This window comes from Sinocyclocheilus rhinocerous, unplaced genomic scaffold, assembly GCF_001515625.1.
Source record: "Sinocyclocheilus rhinocerous isolate Xijiao unplaced genomic scaffold, SAMN03320098_v1.1 scaffold1871, whole genome shotgun sequence".
Taxonomy (NCBI): Eukaryota; Metazoa; Chordata; class Actinopteri; order Cypriniformes; family Cyprinidae; genus Sinocyclocheilus; species Sinocyclocheilus rhinocerous.
In genome coordinates, this window is record NW_015665799.1 from 202,425 (window position 1) to 212,711 (window position 10,287).

The 10,287-nt window shown below is 37.0% G+C and overlaps 3 protein-coding genes across 3 annotated transcripts in view; 1 reads left to right on the forward strand and 2 right to left on the reverse strand.

The window, feature by feature from the left end:
- LOC107731479 (N-acetylmuramoyl-L-alanine amidase-like) overlaps positions 1 to 1,755 on the reverse strand; it is an 11,044-nt gene extending 9,289 nt beyond the window's left edge. Inside the window, exon 1 of the mRNA XM_016542571.1 lies at positions 917 to 1,755. Coding sequence (XP_016398057.1) covers positions 917 to 971 — 55 coding nt within the window. The 5' untranslated portion in view covers positions 972 to 1,755. The remainder of the gene's footprint in view (positions 1 to 916) is intronic.
- Positions 1,756 to 1,927: 172 nt separating this feature from the next.
- Positions 1,928 to 7,986, reverse strand: LOC107731474 (hsp70-binding protein 1). Its single transcript, XM_016542566.1, has 8 exons — positions 7,816 to 7,986; positions 7,149 to 7,268; positions 6,795 to 6,999; positions 6,488 to 6,712; positions 5,663 to 5,818; positions 3,655 to 3,751; positions 3,435 to 3,546; positions 1,928 to 2,605 (listed from the first exon to the last, which is right to left on the reverse strand). The coding sequence occupies exons 2-8, from the start codon at positions 7,266 to 7,268 to the stop codon at positions 2,525 to 2,527; spliced, it is 996 nt and encodes a 331-aa protein (XP_016398052.1). The 5' UTR covers positions 7,816 to 7,986; the 3' UTR covers positions 1,928 to 2,524.
- Positions 7,987 to 8,528: 542 nt separating this feature from the next.
- LOC107731475 (elongation factor Tu, mitochondrial-like) overlaps positions 8,529 to 10,287 on the forward strand; it is a 6,189-nt gene continuing 4,430 nt past the window's right edge. The window contains exons 1-4 of the mRNA XM_016542567.1: positions 8,529 to 8,615; positions 9,132 to 9,178; positions 9,477 to 9,615; positions 9,693 to 9,859. Of these exons, the coding sequence (XP_016398053.1) occupies positions 8,579 to 8,615; positions 9,132 to 9,178; positions 9,477 to 9,615; positions 9,693 to 9,859 (390 nt within the window). The 5' untranslated portion in view covers positions 8,529 to 8,578. The remainder of the gene's footprint in view (positions 8,616 to 9,131; positions 9,179 to 9,476; positions 9,616 to 9,692; positions 9,860 to 10,287) is intronic.

Below are 10,287 nucleotides of genomic sequence, written 5' to 3' on the forward strand. Positions count from 1 at the left end.
CCTTGGAAAAAACGCTCGCAGTGCACGCCGATTGCCCCCTCGGAGACATCGCGTGCGTGCTCTTTGCCCAAACAAACAACGCAGAGATTGTGTGTGTCATCAGGTGTCAAATAACGACGAGTGCTCGCCATAACGACAGGAATATAGATCGCTCTTACCACGGAAATGCACGCTTCAAACAAAACGCAAGCTTCAGATGAAGAAGTGAATGATGTGTGCTCCCGGCGCCTATTTATACTATAGTCGCACAGGTAGTGACGTCATGGGCTGTCGTCGGCCAACGTGTTGTTGGTGTTTTTTCAATGTATGCTTCAGACACGGGTCACGACGAGGCGTTCCCCATAGCGACCCCTAGAGGATGCAGTGTCTCGTTCCCTACTCAGGGAACCATGGTTACATAAGTAACCTGAGACGTTATAGGTTCTTATGTTTTGTCATTGACGTCAAACCTGGGATGACGTACAGCAATGCTCCGGGTGTGTGTTTACTGCTGTGTGTGTGCACTTGGATGGGTAAATGCAGAGCACAAATTCCGAGTATGGGTTACCATACTTGGCCACACGTCAAGTCCTTCCTTTCCTTTCCCAATATTTTAAGTGAATAATGAATACATTTTGGTCTGTTACTCAAACAAAGCTATTGTACAGCTTGGCACATTAAAAACTTTTACTATACTTTTATGTTGCTTTTTAAATCATGTTTTGACCCGATTATGAAAAAAGGGCGTTCTAGTCATTCTTCAAAGTTTAGTTCATGATGGGAAAATGTCATCTGTGTTTAAAATGACAAGGTGAACAAATTACATTAATGTAACTTTTGAGTAAATAAAATGTAGGTAATATATCTAGTGCTTGTACACATAAATAAACCAGTTATTATTCAGCATAGTGATTAAAACATTGAACATATGGCTTACCTTCAACAGCAAACACCACAAGCAAAGAAAGAAGCAGACGCAAATGCCAATCCATGAGGACAGAACTTGAGAGCACTGAAGAGTCTCTGTTCACTCAGTCCGGTTATGCATCTACCCTGCACCTCATCCGCCTTATAAATACATGCTAACACTTATGTAAACACAAGATATAGCTTTGAGAAAGTGACAGATGCTTTCAGTCTGTTTACAGCTGAACAAACCAAAACCCAAGTACTTATTTTCAAAACAAAGCCAGAAAAGATGTGTCAAAAATTTTAACAACTTAATGGACATCATCAAAAAGTTTATTGTATTGTAAAAAGATTTTAATGGGGGACCATTTACTTCAAAGAGACTTAAAAATTGAGAAATTCTATAACACCTGTTTTAAAGCTTTTTTTAATGTAATCTTAGAGTTTTCTTATTGCTTTCAGATATGTTTAATAATTCTAGTAAATAATAATAATATAAGTCCTTCTTGTGAATAAGTGGAAACTGTGTTGATAGATGAAGCTTCTACTTTGGCCTTACTCTATATCGAAGCAGCCTTTGAAATGTAATTGTGATACGTTTTATCACAAGGTAAACAACCTAACCAGGTCACCAAATAGAAAAATAGTTAGGATTTTCATGTTTGGAAAAGTTTAAATCTTATTTGATAGAAGTGAATTCAGGTAAATTGGGAAAGTTTTGGCATTGAAATGACTGGAAAAAATGTCCAAATTATCCTGAATAAACCATAAATAATTGTTGCTTGATCATTTTAATCTCTTCTGAAACAGTTATCATGGGATCAAAAATATGTATATTATATCTATTCCATTCTATGTATATTTTATATATTACATTATTATAATCAGCTACATGTTAAACATATTGAAACATTATTTTTAAAACATACAGATCAATCAGGGCTGCGTTTCCCAAAAGCATCGTAAGCCTAAGTACAACGTAGACCCATTGAAACCAATGGAGCTACGATGAACTTAAGCTTACGATGCTTTTGGGAAATGCAGCCCAGGACAATACTAAAATACGAAGTCCAAAAATTCATTGTGGCTGTTTCATGCAATCATTTCATTATGCAATAGTGAAACAGCAGATATTTGTGCAGGTGTTTTTATGTTTCTGAATCTTGGAACTCACTACCATGTTTTGTTTTTGTTGTTTAGATCAGAATTAAACTTGGACAGGGGCTTGTATCAATACACTTTAACATTTACTTAAAAATTTACGAAATATTTTATATTGACGTGAAGTTCTACATTATGGCTTTGCATTTGTATGGTTCTTCAGGTGTAAAGAGGAAAAATAAACAAGTTGACCCTAAACAGCACATCATTTACAATAACAAACTGACATATTATACAAAATGTACATATTCATAATATAACACAACAGTGTTTTTGTACAGTTCATGGTATACGAGTATGCAAGAGCACACATAGCCAAACTGAACTCTGAAAATTCAGAGTTAAACGTCACTTTTTCTCTTTTTAAAAGTATATTTCTAGTTTTTATTTCTCTCTTGAACAGAAAGGGAATTCAAACTCAGGTCGCTTCTTTTGTGTTGACTATCACTGCGTAGCAGGAATCGCCAATAAGACCTCAGCGATCCATTCCATTATCCTCCTGGGGTTGCCCTTGGAAACAAGCCACTCGTAAACGTTCACAAAATTCCAGCTCCTCCTGCAGGAAAGAAAATTTGTCAAACATTTAAGTCACAATGAAACATAATTCGCAACCCATTATACTGGCAAAATGTGACATGTGAACCAGAATATTCTGGTTCATAAAACAATGGAGGAAAATGCTTAAATTCATTGGGAACCGACTGGCTCAGTATTATTTACATAACTTATATTTTTTCATTAAAATTTTTAATATATTTTTTAATATTTTTAATTTTCAATTAAATTATACTTTCGTTATTTTTAATAGTTTTATTTTATTAGTAGTAATTTTATTTCAGTTAGTAGTAGCCAAGGCAACACATTTCCAATTTTCTTTCAAGTTTTTCACCCAATACTTATTTTATTTCAATGAACAATAACATTTTTTTAATAGTTTTAGTTTACGATACCAAACTCTGACTGGCTCATGAACAGTGGCAAATATATTGTTATTTGCTATTAATGAGGTAGAATTGTATGCTGTTAATGTTAATTAACATTTAATTACGGTGTAAGATTTTAGAAAGGCTGCATTGGCTACAAGAGCAGACTAAAGCATTGCATAATGCATCTATATTATTTTTCCCACCCATGTTGCTCATATCTACATGTGTGGCCTAGGTGACATAAGCTTAGAAAGTCACTTCAGAGGCAAAACCAGTTAGTTTTGATGATGGATTGTCTTTAGAAGAACATGCACCTACAAATCACAAAAAATAAGACCAGTAAAAAGTAAATTGGGTCCATTTTGATTTAATGTTGATTTTAACATATTAGATTTGAACGTGAATGTGAGAGTGAAGAACAAAGTACAGGAACGAGAAACAGATAAAACAATAGTTTACCAGGCTCTCCTCTCGCCCCCTTAGGTCCTGCACTTGCTGGTTGAGCAGTTCCTCCAAGCCAAGCGATGGATCTCTGCAATCGCTCACACCGCGGGGAGCGTCCTCAACCAGACTACAAATATATGTTGAAAAAACAGTCAGAAACCAAGTCTCAAACTCCAAAATGTAGTTCCATCAGCATACTGCAGTTTTGTTTTCATCGTGCAACAATGCTACTAACCAGCAGAGGGCACCTAGCACATGTTCATGTACAGAGGAATGAGGGGAGCGAAGAACTGACACCAGCTGCTGAACCATCCCCATAGACAACACTGTATCTGAAAAAAGAAAGTAAGATCGAACACATGAAACACTAGCTATGTTTCCATCCAAAGTTGCAAATTTAACTTGTGTGCAAAATTGGAAGATCGCATAAAACATTTGCGAATAAAGCACCGTTTCCATCCAACGAGAACAAAATAGTCACTTCTTGATAAACTGGCACTAAATTTCACTAAGAAAAGTAAGGGAAGCCACTAATGTAATCATTTTCAAATAAATTCCTTGCACCTCAGAACGAGCAGACAAAGCTTTGCTTTGGGAGGCGGATAGACTTTGATGACAGACTTTGCTCAGGCATTTCAGAATGACCATAACAACATTTCAGATTAGTGGCCGACCAATATTGGTTTTTTGACAGCCTATGCCGATATCTTGGAAAGCAGGGTGGCCGATATAAAGCCGATATAATTTAATTACATTTTAATTAATATTTAAGAAATTAGAAATCATTTGAAAATGGATTAAAAAATAAATGTGTTAAATAGACATGCTTATACTTTAAATGACAAAGCATTTTTCACAAATGAATAAATATTTATTAAAAATATAATTAAAAAAGGAAGTAAACACTGTAACCAACAGGGCACTCAGTATTCTGGAAAGTTTGTGTGCATTGGGAATCACATTTTTTCAAATAAAGCCAAGGTAACACTCATTTTACATACAGCACACAATGAAAATGACATTAATATGACATTGGGCAAATGCATGAAGTGCAGCATAATATGAATTCACGAGTTTAAAGTTTGTTGATCGCGCGTCTCCAGTGAAGCTGAACTTTCCTCCTGTCCGTATTCAATTCGCACGGACCGACCGTCACGCAGAGAACACGCGATCGTGCAGGATACAAATACACACTTCATAAGATCTCACAGCTGGATTCGACTAAGTTTGCAAGGTTTTTTAAATTAGATGTTCATTAGTCATTCAAAGATTTGTTTAAATGGTGTAAATGCATATTTGCTGAATGCTGACGGCAAATGAGAAAGTATTATAATGTTTGCCTTTCTATTACCAACAATATAAAAGCAATCGTTATAATACTTTTTTGTATACATTTTAATTCCTTTGTTTAACAGTTCTATCGGATTATTAGACAGACTTCTGTCGTTGGACAGAACTGTTAACGACGACGGCGAACAAGAGGGAGAATGTGAGCACTGTGTGCGCAGGCGCTGCCGTTCTCAGCGCCGTCAAAATAAAAGTCCCGCCACGAATAAATCGGCCAAACAGAAAAACGTATCGGCCGATGCCAATTTGAAAAATGCCAAATATCGGCCGATATATACAAACAACATACAGAACTACCTAATTTTGCTATAAGTTTGAATGCATCATATAATAATTGCTGTTAATAGTGTTCAGTGTTCATCGTCTGTTTGATTATGTCTTTAATTGATTTTTCCGTACATTTCTGCCATATGTACATTAACTGACAGTCACCACTGATAAGCTACTAAATATATTGTAGAAACTTAATTTGCTGTAAAGTTGCTTTGCAACGATTTGTATCGTGAAAAGCGCTATACAAATAAACTTGAATTGAATATATCGGTCGATCACTATTTCAGCTGCTGCACAACGAGATCCGTCCACTGGTTAGTCAGGTTTTGCCATCCCATCACTCAAAGTCACATGACTTTTCTGATGTGCATGGAGGAATTTGTTCGGTAAATGTGTTTCCATCTCCGATTATTTGCATTGACTCTTTTTTCGCACAAGTCAAAAACCACCTCAAGCGAGCATAAAAACTGTGAATTAAGGGATTTTTTTTTTTTCAATTCAGCATTTCCATCACTTGTTTCTGATGCAATACTTCAAAATGCGCATAAAAACAGGGTGATGGAAACAGTTACTCATCCACTCTGGACTCTTGATGGTCTCACAGACTCCAGAATCAGCACTACCTTTGTGTTCTGGATGACAGGTCAGAAGGTTTAACAGAAGGAATGCTGATTTAGTTCTCAGTTTCTCACTGTCTGACTGCATCCCCCTCATCAGCACTGAAAAGCCATCATGTGACAGGAAGTCCCGCAGACCTGCTTCCTGTTCCCGCACTAAACCTGCAAGAGACAAGAGTTGAAGATTCTTAATTCCAGAGACCGTATAAAGAGGAGACTTGCTACTGGAAGCCTTTCAATAAAAAAAAAAACAATGTTGGGTCACCAACCAAAAATAACTAGGTTTCTCAACTTTTTAAAAGGAAGAGCAAAAATTTTCCGTGTTTTTTGTCGTTAACATCAAACGCTATAGTATTTTGAAATAAGCTCATCTGTCAATTGGCAGAAATGTTTGGTCAAATCAAACGTCCCTCATCCGCAAAAACAAAAGAGAATATTACCCAGAGTCATTTAAAATCAGTTGTTTTCTTTCATTAATAATTACTTGGATTATTTTATATTTGTACACACAGGAGAACTTCTCCAAAAAATTCCCAAAAAATGTGCACAGGCATATGAATTTGTTCTTGTACCTGCGTTGTTATGCAGAGGAACCTTGCATCTTGAGCTATATAAAGCAGCTTATTTCAATTCACATATATTTTAGATGTCAAAAAAATTCTTCTTAACAAGATTAAATGAATTAAGAATACATTTTAGTACTGTTAAATCCTGACATGGTCATGAAAACGTTCATATACGGTCACACGCTTTGTGAATACCCAGATATCCAATGCTAAAACTTGGTCAATATCAATCAAGACTTCTACCTTTATGCACATTTATACTTACAGGACACTGAGTAGAGTGCTTTAACTCTAACAGTGCTGTTTGCGTCATGATCTGTGAGTTGCAGGAGCAGCAGCAGCGCCCCCTGGTTGAGCAGGTAGAACTGCACCTCTGGCATGTTCTGGGCACAGCTGGCAATGAGCTGAGCCGCCCTCCATCGAATCCCGGCCTCGGAGTGACAGAGACACCGCGACATACACAAATCCAGACCGCCCAGCTTCATCAGATCTGCAAAACACACAGAGAAGTGATGCACGTGTTAGGCGTTACAAGAAGACAACAAGAGGGTTTGAAGAGCAAACACACACACCTCTTGCGTTGTCCAAGTTCTCGCAGAGCTCAGAAAGCATTTCCAGCGCTTCCTCTCGCTCATCCTCCTCTTCCTCTTCCTCCTCGCTCCCTCTCTCCTTGCATTCATCTCTACACAGCACTTCCAAACAGCGTTTCATCTGCTCGACCTCATCCATCTGTCCTTTACACACTTCCGCAAGAGCTCCTCTTAGAAACTCCATCCTCTAGAAAGTTGGATAAGAGAAAGCATTTTAATATACAACACTAACATCAACATAACAGAAGACACTTGTAAATCTGCTGGGACACATTTCAGAGATTGCATGGTGGTTGGTGCTACTGTTTAGAAGGAGCGTTATGAGTTTTTTCCAACCTCTTGCGTCATGGGTTCTCGTGGAGCTGGATCTTCAGAAGCAGAACCGGCCTCCACAGCCATCTGAAGCACACCTTGCAAATTACGGGGGCGATGCCTGTTACCTCTGCCTTCTGCCATCTAAGGAGAAAAAGATGCATCACACATCATTGTTTTTCTGTTAGTCCATAAATGCTTTTAAATAGGCCCAATAAATACATTCATTATTAAAACTTTGTAAAAGTCACACAAAATCACATTTACAATTTGTAATACTAAATATTTGTTTGGTTGACTTTTTGTGGTAGCTGCTCCTGTCACGTTTTGAACTTAAATGGTTTCATTTTTTGACATGTTTCTTTAATTTATTTCACTTACAAATATATCATCACAGATGTTTTTGACATTTTTTTTAGTTAACTTACAGATATATACATAAATACCTCAGTTACGTTTTTTTCACAGATTAAGTTTTTTCACCTATGTATTTGTTATTTGACATACAGCTATTTTATCGTATATAATATGTTTTAATGTGTTTATTTCTATTATTTAACTTACAGATATAATATCTCACAGATAAGGGTCCACTGACTAGCCAAATATAAACTGAATCACATTCTACTCCAGGTACAAAATAAAGATAAACCAGGTAACGTTAAACACGGGAAATACAAAGCGGGCTTACCTTTGAAACGCTGTGTTTAGTATTAGTATAAGTTATATGGCCGTGTGTCAAAAAGTTTCCCAGCAGTAGTAATAATAACGTGCATGAGTTCCGCTATTATAAACACACCACTGCACTGCGGCTCCAGAAGCTTCCAGACCAGATCTCGCTGCACACAGCGACGACGCGTGCGAAAACCGTCGACGCGTAAACACGTCATCAACTTTACCGTAACGATTTTTGATCATCCTTTAATAAATATTAATACTACAAGGTCCTCATGTTAAGTGGCAGGTTTTTTTCTTACCAGTTTTACACTAGTAACTTATATTAGCTTTTTATTTGCTTTCATTTTTACTTATATTTTTAAAGTTTACAAGGTTTAAAAAATGTAATTTTAAGTGAGTGATATATATATATATACATATATTCCATGGTCTGTCTGAATACTGGATTCTGATTGGCTGGCAGGTATGCAGTAAAACCGTTTAATGCAGGGCTAGCTGTTGATTATCCCTTACATATTATACATATACACACAACATTAATGTGAACGAGAAATGCATTAAAAAGATTTTCTCCTCAAAAGAACAAAGGTTATTACAGTCACATTATTTACATTAGCTGCCGGGGGATCCGAAATGCTTTTTTTTATGTAAAGAGCCGACTTTTCAGTTTTAATGGTCAATTTGTTTAGAATGTTTACGGTAAGGCGCAAACCGCGTCCAGTGTTGATGGCGTATGTGTGCGTCTCCGCGCATGCGTGTTTATTATTGTCCGCAAAATGGCTGCGCTCGTGGGCATCCGCGCGTGCCTCTCCGGTAAGTTACAAAATGTGTTTATTTTTCTTTTCGTGTGACATTGACCTTGTTTTCAAGCTACGGGTGTTTTACGTGCGAATCTATCATTTATACGTTTATATGTGAATGTCAGTGTGGATAGAGGAAGGATGCTCGGGCGTTCCATAAGCAAGGTCAAGTTCCTCAGTCTTGTCTTATGTACCATAGAGATACAGCAACTTAAATGACAGTAATGCATCAGGTGGTGCATTCATATATAACTGAGAACCTGTCCTGTGTCAAGATTAGACTTCTGGGAAATGGATTAGGATTGTTTCAGTCTCGTGCTATTTTTGACAGCTATGCAAAGAGACTGTTTGATTCATTGGTTTTGTGGTGGGTTGATTAATGTGATAATGAGCCCTGTTTTTAATTGCTTTCATTGTTGAAGTAATGTTCGGACTCGTACCTGAATCTGAAGACAGTATAAATCTCATGTAGATGAATTATTAGGTTTGTGTGACATAAAGCTAATTTTTCCCCCCTCATGTTTTTCAGCTCTGCAGTTAACCTCCCCGAGTTTACTGCACAGCTCTTATAAACTGGTGAGTGTTTTCATGTTCAAATGTCCATAACTTCACACAGTAGAAGATTTTATTGAAATGCATTAGAGTAATAATATTATTTAGGATTATCGTAATCAAAATATTGTAAACTGCATAATTATTAAATCCAAATTAACTTAAGCTAACATTTATCAAACCCAACATTTTTTCCTTTTTGTTTAAATTACTTATATATATTTAATTGCAATGTATGACAAATAATGCCACTAAGGTATAGTATTATAGGAACATTTACAAGTCATATTGAAATGTATGAATGCTTTTTTTTTCTCCTTAGTGCACAGTTCCTCTAAGTCGAAGGAATTTTGCAGCAGAGGCAAAGAAGGTTTTCTCTCGTAGTAAACCCCATTTGAACATCGGGACCATTGGTCATGTTGATCACGGCAAAACCACGCTGACTGCCGCCATCACCAAAGGTAAACTGACGACTTTTTTTGCTCTTATTAATCAAAAGTGGTGCGCTGAGTGTATTTTCTTCATCTGTTTGTGTCAGTCCTTGCCGAGGCCGGCGGTGCACGTTATAAGACGTATGAGGATATTGATAATGCTCCTGAAGAGAAGGCTAGAGGAATCACCATCAATGCCTCGCATGTTGAGTACACCACCGCAAACAGACACTACGCTCACACCGACTGCCCCGGACATGCTGACTACGTCAAGGTATTGCACACGGATCACATATCGGATCACACTACCATTCAAAAGTTTGGGGTCATTAAGGGAAGAAATTAATACTTTTATTCATCAAGGATGCATTATATTAATCAAAAGTGACAGTATAGACACTTATAATGTTACAAAAGATTTCTATTTCAAATAAATTCTGTTCACTTGAGCATATTATTCATCAAAGAATCCTAAAAAAAAATGTATCACGGTTTCCACAAAAAAACTGATAATACTAGAGGAAGAAATGTTTCTTGAGCAGCATATTAGAATAATTTCTGAAGGATCATGTGACACTGAAGACTGGAGTAATGATGCTGAAAATTCAGCTTAGACATCACAGAAGGGTCACTGGCCCAGCTAACCAATCACAACACACACTGGCCCAGCTAACCAATCACAACACACACTGGCCCAGCTAA

Bases quoted from the DNA above. Each gene is read 5' to 3' on its own strand.
- LOC107731474 (XM_016542566.1), bottom strand. From the start codon at position 7,268: ATGGCAGAAGGCAGAGGTAACAGGCATCGCCCCCGTAATTTGCAAGGT. The intron at 5,819-6,487 runs GTAAGTATAAAT...TGTCTCTTGCAG, and splicing joins AGCACTCTACTCAGTGTCCT to GTTTAGTGCGGGAACAGGAA. The intron at 3,547-3,654 runs GTTAGTAGCATT...ATATATTTGTAG, and splicing joins GTGCTAGGTGCCCTCTGCTG to TCTGGTTGAGGACGCTCCCC.